Source organism: Sminthopsis crassicaudata, chromosome 6 (genome assembly GCF_048593235.1).
Source record: "Sminthopsis crassicaudata isolate SCR6 chromosome 6, ASM4859323v1, whole genome shotgun sequence".
Taxonomy (NCBI): Eukaryota; Metazoa; Chordata; class Mammalia; order Dasyuromorphia; family Dasyuridae; genus Sminthopsis; species Sminthopsis crassicaudata.
Window position 1 is genome coordinate 212,928,359 of NC_133622.1, and position 23,328 is coordinate 212,951,686.

Consider the following 23,328-nt stretch of genomic DNA (forward strand, 5'->3'; position numbering starts at 1 on the left):
GGCCCAGCAAATGCGTGATGGCTTTGAGGGTATGGGAGGATAAAAGCCTAACTGATTTAGAAATCCATTTGGAATATCAGTGGAGAGAACTGGAAAGTTTTTGGTTTTACACGTCAGCTGGTGACAGACTCTGGAAGGGGAAAGGGAAGAGGGGATGTTGGTGTGCTTTGAATTTTAACTATATTAACATAGATGATTTTAATTCTTACTAACATGCTGATTTTTTGACTTTCACATGATAAAAAGTGTTGATTTAATTGTATTTTAAATATTTGCAATTCAGTCAGTAGAGGTACACTTTTCACTGAAGTGATCTGTCACAACCCTTTAGTTGAGTTGAACCTTGTTGATATTTTGAATGCTGTGTTGAAGAATGTATTGGAGTACTTTTCATATTTCATGCATGGAATATTTTCTATTACCATAGCCTACGAGGAAAACAATGTTTTTGATTGTACATCAATGGCCATCTTTGTTGTGTTACAATGTATGTATTTTTTAATGAAATTTGGTACTTCACTATAACTGAATATGACCTATATGCAAAAAAATTAGTGGTTCCACTATTTAATTTATTTAATCTCATTATTAGTGGCATTCTAACAATGAGGAATAAGCTTTAAGATATTTTAAAATGTTTTTGAAATGTATTTTAGACTATTTTAAAAATTTATTATGTATGATGAATATATGGTTCCACTCTATTTAAATCTTGTTTGAAATCTTGTGCTATTTTATAAGAAAATATAATCCAGTTTATTTGTTAATTGGTAAAAATTCTAATGTGTGGATTTGTATCTCATATGCATGCACATACACAGTGCAAACTGGGATGAAACAAATCAGGATACAATTGAAAAATGGGATGCATTGATTTTTGCCTCTGTGTGTGTATGTATAATTGTCTGTATGTATGTGGGTAAATCACATATCATTTTTCACTGACATGCTTTGTATGCAAGGCAGCAAGGTATAGGAATTCAAAAACTGGATCTAGATGTGAGTTTAAGCTGTATGACACAAGAGTTGTTTGATCACGGGCAAGTCATTTACCCCTTCAATGTTTCAGGTAATTTTCTAAGGCAAATCACTGATGAGCTGTGGCTCTGCATAAGACAAGCAGATAGGAAATTGCTGCATATTCTATCTGCATTCAATGAAATCATAAGTCTAGAACAAAACAAAAAAAAATTCTTTTCATAGATAACATTAAATCCTAAAGCTTCTCTGCATGTAAATACAATTTATAAGCTGTAAATACAATATATGTAAATATAATTTTTGTAAGCTGTAAATATAATATATGTAAATACAATTTATAAGATGTAAATATAATATATGTAAATACAATTTATAAGATGTAAATACAATATATGTAAATATAAATTTATAAGAGCCAAGAATTGAATATCATATGGTTAGAGGTGTTGTAGAAAGGTCTTAGAGAGAAGAAACAAACACTGATCGAATCCGAGGTAGCATTCTGGTGGGAGGTTTTTTAAATTTACTCTCCTCTCACTCCATACCACTTCCTAGTTGCTATTAAAAGGAAATCTAATTGTCAAACTGAGTCATCAGTCACAATCAAAAAGGGATGACTCACTATTGACCTAGTCAATGGTTTTTCTTTTTTTTTCTCCTTTTCATTGTTTTCCTTTTCCTTTTCTTCCCCAGCTCCTTCCTCTGCTAATTCCCAAGATATTTTAATATGCAAACCTCTCAGGGTCACTCATAGGGGTGTGACTCAAAGATGCCCAGAGTTTTATGATGGATGCTTAACTTTAGTGTAGCTTCCATTGAATGTGACGTCAAATCAGCTCGGTGGTGCATCTCCAAATGCTTGGAAAAGCTGGATTATAGGTAGCCAGATAGTTATATCCAGTTTTTGTGTGAAAGGAGAGCCTAATGAAGGGGACTCTGTAAGGGAGTCTCATCAATCTCCCTTCACAAACTAATATTTGCATAGGATTGTTAAAGATTTCAAAATTTCTTTAGAAAGCCAGGGCTGCCTCTGTTCTACCAATATTATGCCTCAAGATTATTTGGTTTTGAATGTAGGTTTTTCTTTATTTTTGTACCATGTTTTGAGTGTTATTACCTCAAAGTCTACATTCTATTATTTGACAAGAGAACAAATATTATCAATATACCGGAAGATATAACTTTCTAGGACTTATTAAATCTCAGTTGATAATAAGTTTGTATTGTAAAAGTTGATGGGAAGTGATTTACAAGAGAACTTTGTTCTTAAGGCTTTCAGATATACGAAGAGTTTTTGCAAATGATTTCTGCTATCAGTCTCAATAGTCATAGTTCTAAAAATCACATACAGCTAACATTTTAGGCTTGCAAAATAGTTTACATACAATATTTCATTTGATTCTTACAATTACCCTGTGAGATAAAGCACACCAGGTACTATTGTTCCCATTTTACTGATGAGAAAACTAACACTCAGACTTGATCAGTTATAGCAATTGAGGGATTTAAACCTGGGTCTTCCTGATTAAAACAATCAAATGTGTTAATTAAAAGAAACAGCTAGGTAATACCTATGTGCCGTAATATACAGAGCACTGAATCTGGACTCAAGAACATCTGAGTTCAAATTTGGCTTCACACATTTACTAGCTGTGAGACTCTTGACAAGTCCTTTCACCTTATTTGCCTTAGTCCACTGGGGGGAAAAAGAGATGGTGAACCATCCCAGTATCTTTGCCAAGAAAATCCCATGGGCAATATTGGCATATTAGGATTCATGGAGTTAGAGAGAATCGGACAGAACTGAGTAAGAGTTCTACTGACATCAGTTTAAAGTATGGTCTTGTGATTGAGTTAATATCAAGAAATCCCATGTGAAAAAAACTTCTACCAATTCAGATCAGTATCTTCTGTCCGAGAGCTACCTGAGCACAGAGGCTTAGACATGGCAGAAGCAGGATGCGAAGCTAGGTTTTCTTGATTCTAAGGCTGGCTCTCCATTATACCACACTCCCTCTCTACAAAGTCTCAGACAACTATCCTGAGGCAGTCAGGTGAGGGAATGGGGAAAGAGGGGGGTTTCATTTTTCACACAATGGTCACTAATTGGATGAATCTCCTTTTTGAGATACTGATGGAAGTTTTTCTAGTGTCATTTTTAGACTCGGATTCTCCAATATATTGGTTTAATACAGCTAAGGTTTAAGCCTGAGGAGTACCTTTTTATCCTGTTTTTGAGAGCCACATTAACAATTGAAACCATATAGCACTGAATTATTAACACTGAACAGATGCAACTAGAATAGTTTTCTTTTTATTGGCTTTGAGAGTAATACACAGAGCCACCAGCAAAGTATTGACTGTCATCTACACAGGAAAAAGGAAATGGGTGGGGAAGAGCGGGTAAAAGGGTAATATAGACAGTCTCATCAGCAAAGTTCCTTTATTTTCTTTGAGACTGGGGTGAGAAATGGCCTGAGAGATTCAAGTGACCAGGTATCTCGGATCTTTTCTGTGTAGGTAGCATAAGGTAATAGAGCATGGTATGCAGGGAAATTGTGAGATTTACTAGTTTAGGGGAAATTTATAAGAACAGGAAAACAGCTTTCTCTCTGGTATGGTTTTCATGCTGAGGGATGGATACACATAGATAACGCAAACTCTTGCCTTGGATTCGGTGATTTATGATTATGTGGATAAAATAAAATAACATTTTCATTTCCAACAGAGATAGGCAGATTTTATTGCCACCCCATAAAACTACTTCTTAAAGAGATTCTGTGTGGTATATGTTTAGACTGCTAGACTTGCCACTAGGAAGAATTGGGTTCAGCCCCACCTCAGTCACTTACTAGCTGTGTGTGACATCTTGGGAAAAGTATCCAACTTTCTTACCTTAGTTTGTCCTTTTGTAAAATGAAAGAATTGGACCAGATGATCTCTAAAGTCCCTATCAATTCTAAATCTAATATCCTATGAAAGCAAAAACATTACTTTCTCTTCTCCCCTCTTCAACAGGATTTTTTTCAATGGTTTTGGACTTTCATTAAATATGCTTTATCTAACTTAATTAAAAAACTAATAAGGTTATATGCATTTTAAAAGATTTTGCTCTTTGCTCTATTGTATATATTGAAAGTACAAAAAAATTAATTACAGCTCATAGCAAGTCATTAACCTTTAGTCCTCTAGTCTAGGCAATTCTCTTAAGATTGTATTCAGCATAAAAGGGTGTCATGACCCAAAATGTTCTCTTTACTTCCAAAAACAAGGCAAAAATATTGCATTTTTGAATTCTGGATAGATTCTATCAGGATCCAGGTAATACTAATGTTCACTCCAATGTTTGGAACAAAGAAAATCCTTAACAGAACTGGCTGGATGAGGCAATTCAGTGCAAAGACTATCTGCCTTGAAAGAAGGACTTTCCTTATTCAGAATTTTCCTTTAGCAAAGAATTCCCAAGTCAAATCCCTCTCTATTTTTTAATAGAAAATTTAACTCTCAATCACCTAGATTATTAGGAAAAGGCAATTTATATAGTCATGAGAGCATGAAAATCAATTCTTGACAAAAGATTTTGACTGAATCATAACATGCACTGAAATCTAATGAAATAGAGGGATGAGCCATTATGGATCTTATAGCCCCTGTAACTTTTGTCTGCATGTTTCTTAGATTTCTAGCCACAGATAGAATACTGGGCCCGCAGTTAGCAAGACTCATCTTTCTGTGTTGAAATCTGGCCTCAAACATTTACCAGCTGGGGTGACCCTGGGCAAATTGTTTAATGCTTTTTGCCTCATCAGTAAAATGACCAGAAGAAGGAAATGGCAAACTACTCCAGTGTCTTTGCCAAAAAACAAAGAAACAAAAAACTCTTAATGGTATCATAAAAGTTAGACAAGACCGAAAGATTACAAAATTTTCTGATATGAGCTAGCCTTCACTAGAAATTGCTATTGACATCTTGCTGTATCAGAGGATGCTGGTGCTGTTTTTCACATCCGGGGATCTGATCATAATCAGTCAAGAAAGGCATGTTTGGGCTACGGAACTGCCGTGTTTTGTTACCTAAAAATATTCTTTGTCCCAGACATTAGAACAAACATTAGTCCTGCCCAGGTCCTGATGTAATCACTCTTGCCTCATTTTTGGAAGTAAGGAGAACATTTTGATTTTGATTTTTTTTTTTTAATTTTAAATTAAAAGTATTGTGTGTGTCTGTGTGTGTGTGTGTGTGTGTGTGTGTGTGTGTATACACACACGGAAAGATAATTTTCAACATTCACTTTTACAAAATCTTGTGTTCCAAATTTCTCTCTCTCTTTCCTCCCCTAGATAGCAATGTATCCACTAAAAGTTAAACATGTACAATTCTAACCTATTTCCGTATTCACTATTCTGTGCAAGAAAAATCATCAAAAGATTAAAAAAAACACTAGAAAGAAAACAAACAAGCAAACAAACAGCAACAACAAAGGTGAAAATACTATTCTTTGATCCACATTCAGTTTCCATAGTTGTTTCTCTGGATGCGGATGACTCTCTCTATCCCAAATCTATTGGAATTGCCTTGAATCTATCTCCTCACTGTTGAAGAGTCAAGTCTACCATAATTGATCACTGTGTTCTCTTGGTTCTGCCCACTTCACTTAGCATCAGTTCACATAAATCTTTCCAGGCTTTTCTGAAATTGCCTTCCTCATCATTTCTCTTAGCTTTGTTTCCTTTTTTTCCTTCTTTCTGGCAATTGGGGTAAGTGACTTGCCCAGGGTCACACAGCTAGGAAGTCTAAGTGTCTGAGACCAGATTTGAACTTAGGTCCTCCTGGATTCAGGACTGGTGCTCTATCTACTGAGCCACCTAGCTGCCCCCCTCATCATTTCTTACAGAAAAATAATATTCCATTACATTCATATACCATAACTTATTCATCCACCCCCTACCTGATGGGCAAGGGAGAGCATTTTGGACTATGACAGGCTTTCATGTTGAATATATTACATATCACTTGCAGAAAAAGAAAGGAAGATAATCCATAGCATATATGAATACTCAAATGGAAGTGGAAAATAGAATGGATGGAGCCATCTGATCACTTACTTATTTGAATAAATTACATGATTTTATATATATATGTATATATATATAAAATTACATGATTTTATATATATATATAATTTATATATATATATATAATTATACATATATATAATTGTATAAGATTATATTTTCTCTAAATAAGTGGAACACATAGAAATGATGGAAATTGAAAAGAAAGAGATATGGTCAAGGTTCCTGTTGCTTAGATTTTGGTTTTACTTAACCTCACTGTCTGTGGACAAAGTACCAGAAGCCCAGAACAGTTTGAGATGAAAATATTTTAGCACCTCCTGTAGTCACAGATTGCTTTCCTTTAACCTATCTTGGGAAGAAAAAGAACAGACTTACGATTAAATCTCCCAGCTACCTCAGCAAATAGTCTAAATTCTCTTTATAGTTATCCCCAACTTTGTTGGAAAGGTTGGTTGGAAGTCTACTTGAATGTATCTATCAAAACTTGTTTGATTGCTCTCTGAGTATTGGTTATTGCTTTGCTGTCATTTGGTTTTTGGTAAGTGAGCTACATCTCAACCAGTATATTCAGAAGAATTTGCGCTGCAAAAGTCTTCCTATTTTAGATATGTAGAATTTATACATTCTGTAGCTCACATTCTTCCTGTTCTCTTGGCAAAGGAGAGACCAATAGAATTTCAGCAAACAAAACTCCACAGGAAGTACTTGTGGATTAACATTTTCAGTTCCAGCCCCTCTGGCTGATCTGTTTGATATTGTTGCCTACAAGTAAGATCTGCCTATTCTCTTTCCATTTTCAGTGAACCTAGCAACATTTATTGAAAATACCAGACACCGAATTAATTAATTGCTGTAGACACAAAGGAAGGCAAAATCTTCCTTTTTTATGTAGTTTACATCCTAATGGGAGAAACGATGCATAAATAATTAGGTGTGTACAAGATATTTTCAGAGTAGAATGGAAGGTAATCTCAGAAGGAAGGCACCAGTAGTGGGCAAAGCAAAACTGATGAACTTTGGTTCCTTTCTGATGAACTTAGAGTTGCACTGAGATTTTGCTGTTATGGAAATACAAAGATAATTAAAGGCCATTTTTGGCAAAGAGATTCTATGAAAGTCCTTTCCTAGAATATAGTGTTTGTAATATCCCTTTAAGATACTATTTTGCCTTCTCAGTATATAACATCTGGGATATTATGTACAAATTCAACCAACATTGGCACAGGAAAATGAAAGATAGAGACAAGGGTAATCTGGAGTATAAGAGTTTTTGAGAAGGTGGAGTCAGAGGTATAGGAGGAAGGGTAGGGGAAAGGGATAACTATCTCATTGTGGAACTGGAGGGAAGAAGGGGGAATCAAAAAAAAAAAGAATCTCAATTGGTGGACATTGAGGAGGATGGACAGGGCAAGATGGACAGGAGGTCAAAGTTGTGAAGGATTCAAGGAGAGAGGCAAGCATATGCTTAAAGTGACCGATAACTGGGTCAAAGGCTAGGTAGAGAAGTAGATGAACAGGGTAGAAGAGGTAGTGATGAAGAAAGATCTCTTTGATGAAAGCAAGGAGTGAATTAAGTAATAGGGGTGTGGGAAACAGGAATTGTCAGAGGGAATGTTAGAAATCCATCTTGAACTATTAACAGTTCTAATTGATTGTGAAGCCTAATGTATACTTGTCCCATTGAGTGGCTGAAATTGAATTAAAATAAAAAAGAATTTTAAAATCTCAAAGCTATGGTAACAGTTAAGGGACTAGTAGTGAAGAAGAGTAGAGTTGCCTGATAATTGTCATTGAACAAGTACTGCTACTTACTATGACAAATATAGGTTGTTTACCTTCATCTCTAGAATAATATACCAAAATTATAACTTTACTCTTGTCTCACTTTCCCTTGTAATTCCCTAGGCATTGCTGATTGATAAATGTTTATTGAGAAATGGAAAATATTTGAGTTCTTTTCATATTCTTTTTCTTAGAGCCTTCACTTAATGTTTTTCAAACCATTTTTCAATAGTTTGCCTCTTTCCCAGGCACTCAATAGCGATTTTCTCCTCTTACAAAGTCTTCCAGTCCGTAGGAGCCTCCAGATAACTCCAAAGTTCTGCATTTACTAGAATGACCTCATCCTTAAGGCTAAATGGATCCCCAAAATATTCTCACTTAATGCAGATTGGCTTGGCTTTGTCAAGTCTTCTTCATGTTAGTTGCCAATACTTAAACAATAGTTACCATACTTAAAATCCATTTTTCCTTAACTTCTTAGTAATGAATTTGTGGAAGAATTTCAGAATAAAACAGTAACTCTTGAGTATCAGCAAGGTGACTGAGGAAAGGCCAAAAGATCAAACGAGGAGTGAGTGATCTTCATGTATCTCGACCCTTGTGGTGGGTGGGCAGCATTTGCTAATTCTCTGTCGGTTGCTCCACAGACAGCAAAGAGATTTAACCTGTTCCTGCGGCGGCGCCTTATGGTAATCCAGTATTATTTTTACATGCTCGCAGTTTGGATGGCTGCAGTGAAAGCCTGCTTTCCTGGGTGGCAGCTCTGTTAGCGCAGCACTTCTCCTCCCTAGATCAGCCCCGTTCCATTTGAGTGATTCCCATCACCCATTTCCCAGGCCGTAGCCTTTTAAAGTCTTAGAGAAGTCATTCCAGATGTTTGCACAAGGGCAGATGTCATTCTGCTTATCCAGAGTCAGAGGCCACATTGTGATTATTTTGTGATCAGGTCACTCTGCTGCCCTTTAGCTCAACTGAAAACATCTGAGTACCAAAAAGTACCTTCTGAAATATAGCCCTGGTGGGCCAGGTATCACATGGAAGAAAGATCCCTGCTGTCAGGTTTTGTTTGTAGATGGCCTCAGTATGAACAGGCAAAAGGCCAGGCCCTTCTGCCATGTATGGGGGAACCAATTCCTAGTCTTTCCCTCCTCTCATGTATTTATAATTTCTCCTAAGTGTAGCCAGTTCCATTTCTGCTTGGCAACTAAGTTCAGTTGCTTATGTCCTTATTCACAAAAACATAATATGGTTATCCAAAGACCATCTGTAACACAGAAGTTGACATTTTGGTCATATCAGGACCACTCTAATCACCAGTGCAAGCATATTTCCAGTTTGGAGAAATTAAATGTCCTGACTTGGCTGGACATTATATAAGTTATAGAAATAAAAAGCTTAGTTAAGAAGCTTATGAAATGAGCATGTTGGTTTAGTGAAAAAAAAAAAAAAAAATCATTGGTTTTGGAGTCAGAAGACCTGGATTATAATCCCAGCCCTGTCACTTATTACCTATATGATGTTGGGTAAGTTTTTTCACCTATCTAGGTCTCGATAAAATAATAAGGTTGGACAAGGTCACCCGTAAGGATCCCTTCATTCTATATCTGTGACCTAAGAATGGCAATTCTACCCATTTCATCAGCCAGATACTTGATTATACATTTGTTCAAATGGTCTGGCCACATTGTGCTTCCCTTTTATAACACAGCAAGGTATCTCAGATCAAACCTAGCAGTCTGATTGCCAGCTGTGCGAACCACTTGCTAGAGGAGGAAAACTCACAACCACTCACTGCCTGGCACTGCTAGTTTGCAGGGCTCTTAATGCTTTCAAAAGGAAGGAAGTGGTGAATTCCTGCCACAAGTGAAACTTAATCCTGTTGGTTCTCTTATCACTCAGGAGAACTGAGCACTTTAGGCATCAGCCTGGGATAGGTTTTTGCTCACTTGAGCCATCTGTTTGGAAAGTGAGCCCTGCTTAAATAGGAGTGCATGGAGGCGTCCTGGCAGTTAGTGCTGTTGGTAGGCTGCCTGCTTTTCAGATATTAACTGTGCCTTCATTTGGCGATCTGCTTTAAAAACCATGAGAACGATTTTTAAAAAAATACTCAGATGAAGAAATTCCTGTGCCTTTGGGGAAAAAGTGGGGGGGCAGAGTTTAAACCAAATGCTATTCCTAATCCTTTTTTTTTTTTATCACATAACTTGTATCTGGCTTCAGTTAATTCCAGCTAGCACTGAACTGGCTTGATTTTATCTGATATACGATGGACTCACTTTGTCTTCTGGATCTAAAATATGAGCATTTTGAAGTTGGGGACTCTTGTGTCATGTCTTCGTAATCCCAGTGCTTCATTGAATACGATAGGTGCTTTATAAATGCTTTTATAACTGAATATTGTAAAGTGATGCTAACCAATTCCTTGCTGTTTCTGCATTTCATTCTACATGTATACATGTATTTGGTTCACCTATCCATATACATGCAGCATTTGGGTGGTGTGTGCATGTTACTTATATTACTCATGGTTCCTTCCTTCATATTCCCTATGTATGATGTGAGAAAGAAGAGGTAGAAAAAGAGGGGAGACAGAGACAGAGACAAAGATAGACACAGACAGACAAGGAAGGAGGGAGGGAGGGCAGACAGACAGATAGACAAAGAAGAAAGGAAGAAAGAGGAGAGAGAGGGAAAGAGGGAGGGGGGAGGAATGGGAAGAGGGAAAGAGAGAGAATGAGAGAGGGAGGGAGGGAGGGATGGAGAGAGGAAGAGAGAGAGAGGGAGGGGGGAGAGAGGGAGAGAGAGGGGATGGAGGGAGGAAGGGAGGGAGGGGCAGGCCACATTTTAAGTGTGGGACAAGAACCACCAACTAACCCTTAGACATTGCCTTCCTTTCCCTTTCTCATATGTTTGAGACATCCTGAGTTAATGGTGGATTCTTTCTATCTTCTACAGTTTGACAAACGCCAGCAAAGCAAGGATTCTGTTTTCTTCTGCGATGGAATACGACGGATTGATTTTGTACTTTCCTATGTTGATGATCCAAAGCAGGAAGGTGAAAAAAAAGTGGTAAGTAATTAGAAGAATAATGAATCTAGAATTATGAAAAAAAAAATAAAAGCAGAATAAATTATATCTTGTTCTAAGCATCTTTGTATGAGACAAGTGGTCTTTATTGGATTCTTTTCTTCCTTCTCCTCCTTTTTTTCCTCTTTCTTCTCCTGCCTCAAAAGAGCTTGCAATCTAATGGCAGAGATAACATCTCAACAAATATATACAAGAAAAGATATATACAGATAAAATGGTAACAAAGATTTTAAAAGCAAACAAAAAGAAACTATTCACTACAATCAGGCAGGTCTGAGAGTGTACCACCCCTTTGGTACTTCACCTCTGCAAAGAAAGGTGGGAGATTAATTTTGTCATCAATTCTCTAGGGCTAGTTTTTCCTTTTATATTATACAGCATTGAAAAGCATTTTTTCCAACAACTCACTAGGTTTGAAGTTCTGTGGGACAGCTTGAATATGGATGTTTAAGGTTAAGACTTCTTTTTGGCTTGTTCAGAAAGATTTTAAATCTTGATTGGTAGATAAGTGAGATAGTTATACAAACTCTTCATTCTCATTTATTTAGTTGTTCTTCCTATAATACAGATCATAATCCATTCATTCCTGCTCATCCTGTATAATTTTCATCTGTATTTTCCTGGAAGTTTGCCACAGGGTAGGAGACAGCACATAGCAAAAAGTCTTTAGCTTATTACTTATGGTTAGAAAAGTGAGTCAGCACTATCCTAATATAACATTCATCTTTTTGATGCTTCCTTAATGTTGACATTAGTGAAAGTGCTACTTTCCCTATTCCTTCATCAAGATTTTGGAGGTGATTTTAAAGTGTCAACATTTATGGCAAAAGGGAATAAACTCTGGCAGTACTTGAGTTGAGACAGCTTTAGAGTTATTTCAGTGATGGGCTGTATCTTTATTTCTGATTGTAGCCTAGTTCATTTTTGAGTTATTAATCACTAGGTAGCAGGGTGATAAATTTAGCCAGAATGACTCTTTACAATAGAAGTATTATGATCTGTGTTTGTTCAAGCAGTACGTATCTGTAGTAATTGCATTCTCATGAAATAATGTTTTTTGAGTTAACCAAATTCTGCTTTTTTTTTTAAACTCAATATAGGGCAGCTAGGTGGCACAGTGGATAGACCATCAGACTTGAATTCAAATTGATCTCAGACAATTATTAGCTGTGTGACCCGGGGCAAGTCACTTAACTCCAATTGTCTCCCTCCAAAATATTTTTAAATTTAAATTTATTTATTTTATGTTGTCTCCAGTTACATTTAAAACAATTTTTTTACATTAAAAAAAAAAAAAACTTTTGAGTTGCAGATTCTCTCCCTTATCTCTATCTCTATCTCCCATTAAGTAACCATATTTGAAGTTATGCGAAGCATTTCCATAAAAGTCATGTTGTGAAAGAAAACAGATCTCCCATTATAATTTTTAAAAAACAACAAGGAAGACAAGGACAAAGACAGGTAGACAGAGAATCCTTCAATCTATATACAGATAAAGTCATCATGAAACCTTCAGAGTAGTTATGATTCATTGTACTGCTGAGAATGGCAAGTCATTTATAGCAGGTCATCCCAGAACATTGCTATTACTTTGTATACAGTATATTTCACTTTGCTTGAGTTGGTGGAGGGTTTTTGTTGTTGTTGTTCTTAGAGCATCCTGCTCGTCATTTCTCATAGAACAATAATATTCCATGACAATCACATATTTAACCATTCCCCAGTTGATAGGCATCCCCTCAATTTCCAATTTTTTTGCTCTTATAAGAGAGTTGCTACAAGTATTTTTGTACATGTAGGTCCTTTTCTCTTTTTTAAAAAATCTCTTTTGGTATTCATGCCTAATAGTGATATTATATTGTTAGGTCAAACAATATGGATGAATTTATAACCCTTTGGGAATAGATCATATATATATTTTGATCATTTATCAATTGGGCATGGCTCTTTTAAAAAAATAATAAATTTGACTCATTTCCCTCTATGCTTGAGAAATAAGGCCTTATCAGAGAAACTTGATTCAAAATTTTTCTTTTTACAATTACTATTGTTAACTGTATTTCTCCCCACTTATCTCTCTCTCTCTCTCTCTCTCTCTCTCTCCCCCTATCTTCAAAATTGGTTTGCTGTTGACCACTCTCTGCCCCAATATACCCCCTCTCTTTTATCACCCTCTGGCCTTCCTACATCCCATTCCCTTTCTATTTTCCTAGATGGGTAAGATGGATTTCTATATTCATATTGAGTGTGTAAGTTATTTTCTCTTTGAGCTAATTCAAATGAGAGTAAGGTTTACTCACTGTCCCTTATCTCCCTCTCTTCCTTTCTATTGTAAAACTTTTTCTTGCCTCTTTATTGCAGATATTTTATTTTTTAACATTTTCAAATTAATTTTATTTAAAGAAACAGAATAAGAAAAAAAAGAAAAAAGATAAGGAATACAAAACAAAAGAGTACATTATTGTCTGCTCAGCATATCAGGAAGGATTCAAAACATAACAACAAATACCAGTTCAAGAAAGTGTGTGTGTGTATATGTGTATATGTATATATAAAATATATATATATATATATATATATATATATATATATATATATATATATATATATATATACATATACACATATACACACACAGAAGAAATTATATTCATGAGTATTCATTTTTTTTACTTCCTTATAAATCGTTCTTTTGTTCTTTGCAGCATACCAGTTTTGCTTATTCTTTTTTTCCTTCCCTTTCATCCCTCCCACCAATCCCAAGCAAGCTATAGTTAAAAGAGGATATATTTATATATACATATGTAGATATATACATACACATACATATACACATATATTCGCACACATACACACATATATCTTTCCTATCTCTGTTAACCCTTTGCTTTAATTATGATCTTAACTTGCTTTGCTATTTAACCTTCCACCACACATGGATCCCTCCCTCATCTTCTTCCTTATCCTTTGCTTCTCGGTCTGCCCATTTCTCTCCCCTTATTTCTTTTTAAATTTTGGAGGGTGCTATAACCTTCATAACATATGTGGTGTTGTCTATTAAACCCATTCCCAATGTAAGTAAGTTTTCAAAACTACAAGCCCTCCTTCCCCCTCTAATGCTTCTGTATCTATTCTTCTTCTGTATCTCATTTGTATGGCATAATTACTATTTGTACCTTAACTCTGTCACAGTCTTTCTTTTGAGCTGTCATATTGTTTATGTCAATATTAAACATATGCTATAAATTTCCTCTATTTAAAAAACAAAACATAAAACAATTTGTCCACGTTGAGTTCCTTGAAATTTGTCTTTGAAATTGGCTCTTTATCTGTTAAATTTTCCATTAAGATTTGGTTTGGTTGATAGAAAGCCCTGAAAATCTGCAAATTCATTGAATGCCCATTTTTTTCTCCTTTGGTATTATAGTTAATTTTCTAGATGTGACATTTTTGGCTACAGGTCTAATTCTTTTAATTGTCAATAGATACAATTCCAGGATCAGTGATATTTTATTGTGACTGCTGCTAAGTTCTGTACAATTCCAATTGTAACTCCAACATATTTGAATTGGTTTTTTTTTCTTGTTTCTTGCAAAATTTTCTTTTTTAATTTGGGGGTTTCAAAATTTGGCAATGATATTCCTGTGTGTTTTCCACAACATCCTTTTTTTCCTATTTTTACTTTCCCCTCATGTTCTATCACTCCAGGATAATTTTCTTGCATTATTGTGGCAAGGTCCCCATTTAGGCCACAACTTTCAGGTGGTCAAATTATTATATTTTCTCTTCTTGATCTGCTCTTCAGATCTGTTGTTTTTCTTATGTTTCATATTTGGGTCTATTTTTTCATTCTTTATAATCTGTTTTGTTATTTCTTGGTCTCTCACAGCTTCACTGGCTTCTCTTTGCCAAATTCTAATTTTCAAAGAGGTACTTTCATCTTTGATATTCTACATCCTTTTCTAGTTAATTTTTTTTCATAATTTTTTTTGTTTTTCGTGGATGTTCTTTTTGTTTTTATTTTTTGTTTTTCCTCATGTATCTCATTTGATTATTAAATTCTTTTTTGAGTTCTATGAGTTCTCTTTGGGCAGAGAGCCATTTCACAATGCTCTTTGGGGTAGAAAGTTGTTTTTTTTTTGTTTTTTTGTTTTTTTTTTTAATTCAGTGTCTTCCTCTGAAGATGAACTCTGATCTTCCTTATTCTCATAATATGTTTTTATAGTGGGGTTCTTCTTTGCTGATTCATTTTGTAAAATAAAATGTATTAATGTCAGCATTTCAAATCCTGGGATGAAAGTGTTTCTGGCTTCATTTCAGCTCTCCCCTCTGACCCAGGAAACCCAAACTCTTCAAAACTCTTCCCTCCAACAAGTGCCCACAGCCAGCAGAGTCCCTGCCCTGCGAATGACCAATAATTTAAAAATTCTCTCTCCTAGGTTTTTTTCCAGGTGATTTGTTTTTCCAATAACATATTTTATGATTTTCCCCTGTGTTTTCATTTTTTTGGGTTTTGCTTTATTGTATGTTAATTTGGCCAGCTCACTCAACAGGTCTGGACTTCAATTTCCTAATCTATAAAGTACAGAGTTATAGTAGATTACCTTGCAAGATCACTTCCAACTCTCACACTCATATGAAATTAATTGGATCTCTTTTCCTCAGTGGGACTTATGGAAACAGGGGTCATTATGCCCTTCTGTATTCTCCATTACTTATGGAAATGTATGTGGTAGACAAAGCATGTGGTGATCTGAAGAATAATACTTGAGGTGTGTAGGCCTTGTATTAAATAATTCTAGGACCATAGATTTAGACATGGAAGGGATCTCCCCACTTCATTTTACAGAGAAGGGAACTGAGATTCAGAAATATTAACATGTCCAAATAGCACACAGAATTAAGTATCTGGGATTTGAACTCAATTCTACTCAACTTCCAGTCTTATATTCTGTCTTCTCTACCATATTGTATCCTAATCACTTGCTCTTTTTCTGTCTTTGCAATAAAATGACTTTTTATTGTTTTGGGTAGGGAGGATTTTGGGATTTAGAGGTAGAAGGGACCTTGGAGAATTGAAGATTTGATTCCCATTTACAAATGAGGAAACTGAAGCCCAGATGTAGTAAATGACTTTTTTCAACTCTGCTCAGAAGCAAGGTTTTGAATCCAGAACCAAGTCCAGTATTCTTTCTATAACTTCCATGTGACTTGTCCTTTATCTCATTTACTATGAAGAAGCAACTTACTGCTCTTTATGTACATATTCATTATGTACTTGCTTTTAAAACTCATGAATAAGGAGATTTAAAATTAAGCAAAAAGCTTGGTCACTTCACTTGTGAGAACCTGGTAAACATTAATCAGCTGGAAATACAAATTATCATTAGTGGTTAACCCAGGAAAAACAGTGAGTGAAGCTGAAGGCCGAGAGCAAAGTGAGTCAGGATTTCATCTTCCCTTAACTCTCTCTGCTTTTGCAATGTAATGTTACTCTGGTGACTAAAAGCTGATATTTTTCCATGATGAGAATCACCTTGGCATTAGAGCTGGAGAGAATGAATGATTTCTTGTTGATTTAAGAATTTGGATGTGAGCCAAAAAGAAAAACATCAGGGTAATCAGACAATTTTTCCCCATCTCCTTGTGCCAAAGGTGATCCAGGCTACCAATGAACCCTGACATTTAAAGCATACTCCAAGTGTTAATTTTACTTCCTACTTTCTTATGTGGCCTTCCTCATTTGAATGACTTTTTTTTTTTTTCCTATGGATTCCTTCTCCATATAAGATAATTTACTCTAGAAGTGTGGAGAAAATGTTCTTGGACAGCTGGTTGGGACTGTGAATTAAAGAAGACCTGAATTCAAATCCTGCCTCAGGCACCTATCAACTGCATGAACCTAGTTTTTGTCTGCCTTGGTTTCCTCATCTGTAAAATGGGGATTAATTGTACCTAAATCCTAGAATTGTTGGGAAATTTAGATGTGATAATATTTGTCAAGTACTTAGCATAGTTCTTGGCACATAGTAGGCATTTAATAAATGCATGTTTCCTTCCTTAGTTGCTTGTACATTCATAAAACTATTTAATAAATAGATTGTATGTTTTATCAATTTTTATAACTAGAATCTGTAGGTTTTGCTGTTTGAACCTACTTGAATGAATGAATGAATGAATGAAGAAAAACAATTTAAAGATTCCTCAGAAAAACAATGTGCTAATACTAAATGTGCTACAAAACTAAAGCTGAAAGACTTAAAACAGTCTATTAATAATCTAATAATAACTTAAACAAGAATAAATTCTTGGTAAAGAAAAGTTTTAAAATTTCAGGAAATAAATCTGATTTACCTTTGGCCAAGTCATATTTGTCAGACCATTTTTTTTTTTTTAATTAATTAAGCCCATCATTTCTCTAGGTGAAAATACTTTGTAGCATTTAGGGACTTTTAGATTTCCAAGATAAGTCTATCCATTAGTCATTCTGTATTTCATTCTGCATAAATATCTAAATTTGACTCTGAGAAGTAATATGGTATTCTGGGAGGAAATCTTCCCCTTCCCCCTAAATAATAAAGTCAGCTCTGCTATAATGTAACATATATTCCCAAAAGACATCATGCTATGCAAATAACACAAGAAAAATAGAGCATAGAAGGAAAATGAGGTTGTGGTAAAATACTCAAAAAATTGTCAAGGAAAAAAAAAAAAGGATAGGAATCTACTAAAAATGACATCCAGTTTTATACACATTAAATGGTTAAGAAATGCATAAATATTAAATATTGGCCTGCCCTCAGCTTTGGACTGCTGCTTGACCTGTATGCCCCAGGTTTGCCAGGAGCGTGTTGGGCAAGCACTGGAGATGGGGTGAGAGGAGAGATGGGGTAGGACAACCCTTCTCAGCTCACAGATCTTACTGCACCAGATGCTGTAATGCTATATATTTTATCTTGGCAAAAGCCTGCAGTTTGTTAGGAGGCAGCTTGGGGGCTATTGTGAAATGGTGCAGTTTACTGAGTTCTCTAGCTGTTATCTCATGGACAAAACATATAAAAACAAACTTGAATTTCGAGTTATTCCTTGAATGTTCCCTAATGCATTAATTGAGTTGGAATAGATTCACATTGGAATAAATTCGTGTTTTTGAAATGCATTCTAACAGAACCAACCTCCAGTATGTGAATTAGAAGATCTAAGTTCCAATCCAATTTTTGCCGTTAGCTAGTGTTGTATCAAGCAATTGGTGTTCCTCAGTTTCCTCATTTTAATTTCAATTTCTACTTCTGTGTGATGAAACTGTTGGATTAATGGGTCGCTATGGTCCCTTTGCACTCTTAAAGATTTCAACCATGAATTTAACTTAATTCTGACCCTACTGATGAAGTCATTTAATTAAATCCAGTTGTAATTCCTAATAAATGTATATTTTTCTAGTCTTTCAGTATATACCAGTTACCTAGATAAATCCTGGCACACTTTGGCCCATCCATCCTGACTCACAGGAAGATTTGGCAGAAGAGAAAGGGCTGTATAAATTTGGAAGAGAATATCAACAAAATCTTGTTTTTTTTCTTTTCATTCAGTGCAGCATTTCCTCAATAGTATTTTATTTTTCCAATTACATATAAAGATAGTTTTCAACATTTATTTTTGTAAGAATTTGAGTTCCAAATTTTTTCTCCTTTCCCTCCATCCCCCCACCCTAAGACCACAACCAATCTGATGTAGATGTACAATTATTTTAAACATATTTCCACATTTGTCATGTTGTGAAAGAAAAGTCAGAACAAAAGGGGAAGAAACCATGAGAAAAAAAAAAAAGCAAACAAACAAATAAAAAAGATGATAATAGTATGCCTTGATCTGCATTCAGTCTCCATAGTTCTCCCACTGGATGCAGATGGCATTTTCTATCCCAAGTCTTCAATCAGTAGTTTTTCCCCAGCAGTCTTGACTTGTAGAGAAGTGGGAGTAATACAGAAAAGATGGATGATTGTCCTGCTGTGTTAAGAAATAGAATGATCCCTCTATCAGTGTGAATTTGATGGTGTGCTGAGATATGTTGCAAGGGAGACTAGATTGTGATGTGGATTGATAGCTTTCAACTAGGTCAGCCTAGATGATGGATTAGGGTATTTTAGATATCAAGTCAATTTTCAGAAGAGAAAATTAGGCTTAGATTTGGTGAAGTGACTTTGCCAAGGTCACACAATTAATTAATAGCATTTGTTGATTTGATTTTTTTTTTTAAATGAGAGGGAAAAAAAATGTTTGGGGCTAAAACAATCATACGCACTCTCTCCCTTCTCATTCTAACTGATTTCCTATTCCTTTTTGTTTTTTTGTTTTTAATTTTTAGTTCAGTCTTGGCAGTTATATGATCTAAGAATAGATTCAATGAGACATTTCTGATTGCATTTTGTAATGATCATCAATTCAGTTCTGGGAAAATTCCCCTATGGTTTTTCTTTTTCTTTTTCTTTTTTTTCTTTTTAAGTAGGCTTTTCAAGTGAAGACCCTAGTGACAGAAACTGTGTAGTAAATAACCTTACTGCCTGCAGAATAATAAACTTTGACTTTGTTAGGGAGATTCTAAGTCTTCTTGACCTTTTCTTTCCTCCACAAAGTATCTCCAGCTTTTAAAATTCTTGGATTTGATTGATTATTCAGTTTCTGCATAGTATCACTTTGGAAGGATTGACTTTTAGAGGCTGTATAGTACAGTAGATAGTGATCTGGTTTTAGTGTCCAAAAGATCTGGATTCAAGTTTTCTGACACAAACTGGTTTTATTGCCTTGGGCAAGGCTCCAAACCACTCAATGCTTCAAACAACTTTTTTTGGAAGAGGAAAGGAGAAGAGTTATAGATAGTATTTTCCCCCAGTTTCATAAAGATAGTTTTCAACATTCCTTTTTTAAATAAGATTTTGAGTTTCAATTTTTTTTTTCCTTCCCATCTTTCCTTCTCAAGATGGCAACCTGATATGTTATACACGTACTGTTATGCATACATATTTTCACATTAGTCTTGTTGTGAAACAAACAAACAAACAAAAAACAGAATAAAAGGGAAAAGCCACACAAAACAAGTGAAATAGCATGCCTTGATCAGCATTCAGACTCCAGAGTTTCTTCTTTGGCTGTGGATAACTTTTTCTATCACAAGTTTTTTGGAATTGTCTTGGATCATTATATTGCTGAAAAGAGCTATCACAGTTGATCATTGCACATTGTTGCTATTACTGTGTACAATGTTCTCCTGCTTCTGCTCACTTTACTCAGCATCAGTTCATGTAAGCCTTTCCAGATTTTTCTGAAATCTTCCTTCTCATCATTTGTTGTAGCACACTAGGATTCCATTATATTCATATGCCACAACTTGTTTAGTCATTCCCCAATTGATATTTTCAATTACATGTCACCACAGAAAGAGAGCTGCTATAAATATTTTTTGTACATGTAGGTCCTTTTCCCTTTTTATGATCACTTTGGTAGACAGACCTATTAGTGGTATTGCTGGATCAAAGGATATGTACAGTTTGAATGTCTTTTGGACATAGTTCCAAATTGTTCTCCACAATGATTGAATCAGTTTACCTACTCCACCAACAATGTATAACTATGTCAATCTCCTCACATCTTCTTCAACATTTATCATTTATCTCAGAGTTGTTTTGATTTGCATTTTTCCAATCAATAGTGGCTTAGGGCATTTTTTCATCTGAACATTATCTGTTGATATTCTTTGGCTATTTATCAATTGGATTCTTATAAAATGAGTCAGTTCTCTGTGTATTTTAGAAATCAGAAACAATGGCTGTAGAAATGATTTCTCATCTTTCTGCTTTCCTTCTAATCCTGGTTGCATTGGTTTTGTTTATGCAAACCTTTTTTTAATGTAATCAAAATATCCATTTTGTATTTTATAAAATTCTATCTCTTTTGGTATCACCCTTTCTGTTTAAATCATGTAATCATTTTTTACCTTATTTTGGTATAGTGTGAGAGATGTTGGTCTACATCTAATTTCTGCCATATTATTTTCTAGTTTACCTAGCAGTTTTTGTTAAATAATGAGTTCTTATTCCAGTAGATTACTATACTGATTTACTATTTTGTCTTGTGTACCTAACTTATTCCATTGATCCACACATGGAAATATACATCAAGAGTCTTATTCATGGGATTATAGATTTTAAATAGGAAAAGCCAATTGAGTTCAAAACTCTCATTTCACAGATGGGCAAACTGAGGGCTAGAGAGGTAAAGTACCCAACTCAGGATATTTCAGTTAGTATGTGTTTGAGGCAGGATTTAAATTGAGATATTTACTGTCCTGATTCCCAAATCCAGCACCCTCACTATTATGCCATGCTGCCTTTCTTTTATTTTGCAACCTGATATAAAACACTTGTTTTATCTTCCACTTGTCTTTTTTTTTTTTTTTAACTTGGGTGGAAAAGGTTGATAAAGGATAGCTATCTAAGTTAAACATTAACATTAATTTTGATTAATACACAAGTTAGGTTATCAATAAGAACATTATGCTCATGAGAACAGTTTATCTTTCTGTAGATAACTCATTTTTTAAAGCATTGGGAGAAATTCTAGCCAATTTTTTTTATTATAGCATTTGTACTTATGCAGTGATAAGAATATTTTTTAAATTTTTTCATAACTTTTCCCCCCTTTGGAATACAGTGCATTTAAAGTGTTGCTGTTGTTGTTTTTTAAATATCAGCCAAGAAGACTTCATGTCATAAACTTCCTACGTCAATATGAATTACAGTGTAATATCTTCCATTATAATCATGGGTCATGCTTTCTCCAACACACCCATGTTTGTGGCTAATTCCCTTGGACTTCAATTGAAGGAGGGGCGAGGATGTTGGAGTGAACATAATTGAACAAATAATCTCTATGCCAGTCTGAGGATTGAAATTCGTATTGTTGCCTTTGACTTTTCCCATTTCATTTCCTGTGTATACTTTATAAGTGTTTATTTGAATTGAATTGAGTCCAGTGGCACATATTTCATCCTTGAAGTATTTGATGAAGAGTATCAGAATTTGATGTTTCTAATTAATGACATACACACATGTGTGTGTATATATGTGTGTAAACATATGTACATGTATGCACATATTTAAGAATTAGAGATGTGGGGCAGCTGTTGGTGTAGTGGAAAGAGTATCAGCCCTGAAGTCAGGAGAACCTGAGTTCAAATCTAGCCTTAGATACTTAACACTTCCTCTGTGTGACCTTGGGCAAGTCATTTAACCCCAGTTGCCTCAACAACAACCACAAAAAAGAATTACAGATGAAGAAATCCTATTCTCGTTCTTAAATATATTAATCTTATTCTTCTCTTAGAGATAGAAAAAGGAGACAGAGACAAAGAGAGAGGGATACACGCACACGCACACACACACACACACACACACACACACACACACAGAATAAATATGAATGGTTATTTTCTTTTCCTGAGGCAATTGAGGCTCAATCCACTACACTAACTAGCTGCCCTGAAAAGGTTAACTTTTAAAGAATATTTTTATTTATTTAAATCCAAGTGCTTGAGTATGCTACAATCCGTAAGTCAAAATGGGTTTTTTTGCTTATATTTACATACCTGGATTATACTTATTTGCATTACGTTTAAGGGAGGATCAACTAAAATAAAATATCATTGTTAAAAAGAAGAAGAAAAAACAAACAAACCTGTGTCTAACTATGTCTAGGCCCAAGATGTTTGAATATTCACAGCCTTTATATCCTATATTTGTATATTGTTGAGCCAACCTGATGCTAATGATATCTCCATGTTGTCTGTCTTTGTCTCTGTAGGAAAGAAGAAAGGAATTTGAAAATAACCTCTTAAAGTCAGGCCTGGAATTAGAAACAGAAGACAAAAAGGTAAATATGGTTGTCAGTGTCCTTAATTAACTTGTCATGAAACAGAAGCCAAAATCTGGGTTTTTCCCTGCAAGCTCAGAGTCCGGGGTCCTGCTTTTCCAGCCTAGCCTCTGCTTATCTGAGCTATATGATCACAGGCAAAGCATTTGAATTCCCCGAACTTATTTTTTCCTTCCTCACTACATTGGACATAATAATTGATTGTGGATCTTTCACCTTCTTGTGAAGAGGGTGCTTTGTAAAAGTGCTATATATAAATGTAAGTTTGGGCCACTGTGATTATTACTCCTTCTATTGGAATCCAGAGGATGAGGATGCTGAATCTTGGGATAGGAGCCCCACTTTTTCTACCTTACTCATTGAGAAGTCAGTTAAAGTAGACCCAGGTCTTCAAGGCAGGATCATCTATATGTCATATTGAGGATATAAAATTTAGTTTTAATCTGAATATCAAATCCAATTGCCTCTGGTTTG

At 35.1% G+C, this 23,328-nt stretch overlaps 1 protein-coding gene across 10 annotated transcripts in view; it reads left to right on the plus strand.

The window, feature by feature from the left end:
* The window catches only part of ANO5 (anoctamin 5), a 139,046-nt gene that overhangs the window by 61,966 nt on the left and 53,752 nt on the right, over window positions 1-23,328 (plus strand). For 9 of the 10 annotated variants that reach the window (XM_074274872.1, XM_074274870.1, XM_074274873.1 and 6 more), the window contains 2 exons: window positions 10,798-10,911; window positions 22,786-22,854. In XM_074274872.1, the coding sequence (XP_074130973.1) occupies window positions 10,798-10,911; window positions 22,786-22,854 (183 nt within the window). Of the gene's footprint in view, window positions 1-10,068; window positions 10,210-10,797; window positions 10,912-22,785; window positions 22,855-23,328 lie in introns of those variants that run through there. The other variant, XM_074274879.1, reaches the window with a different exon arrangement.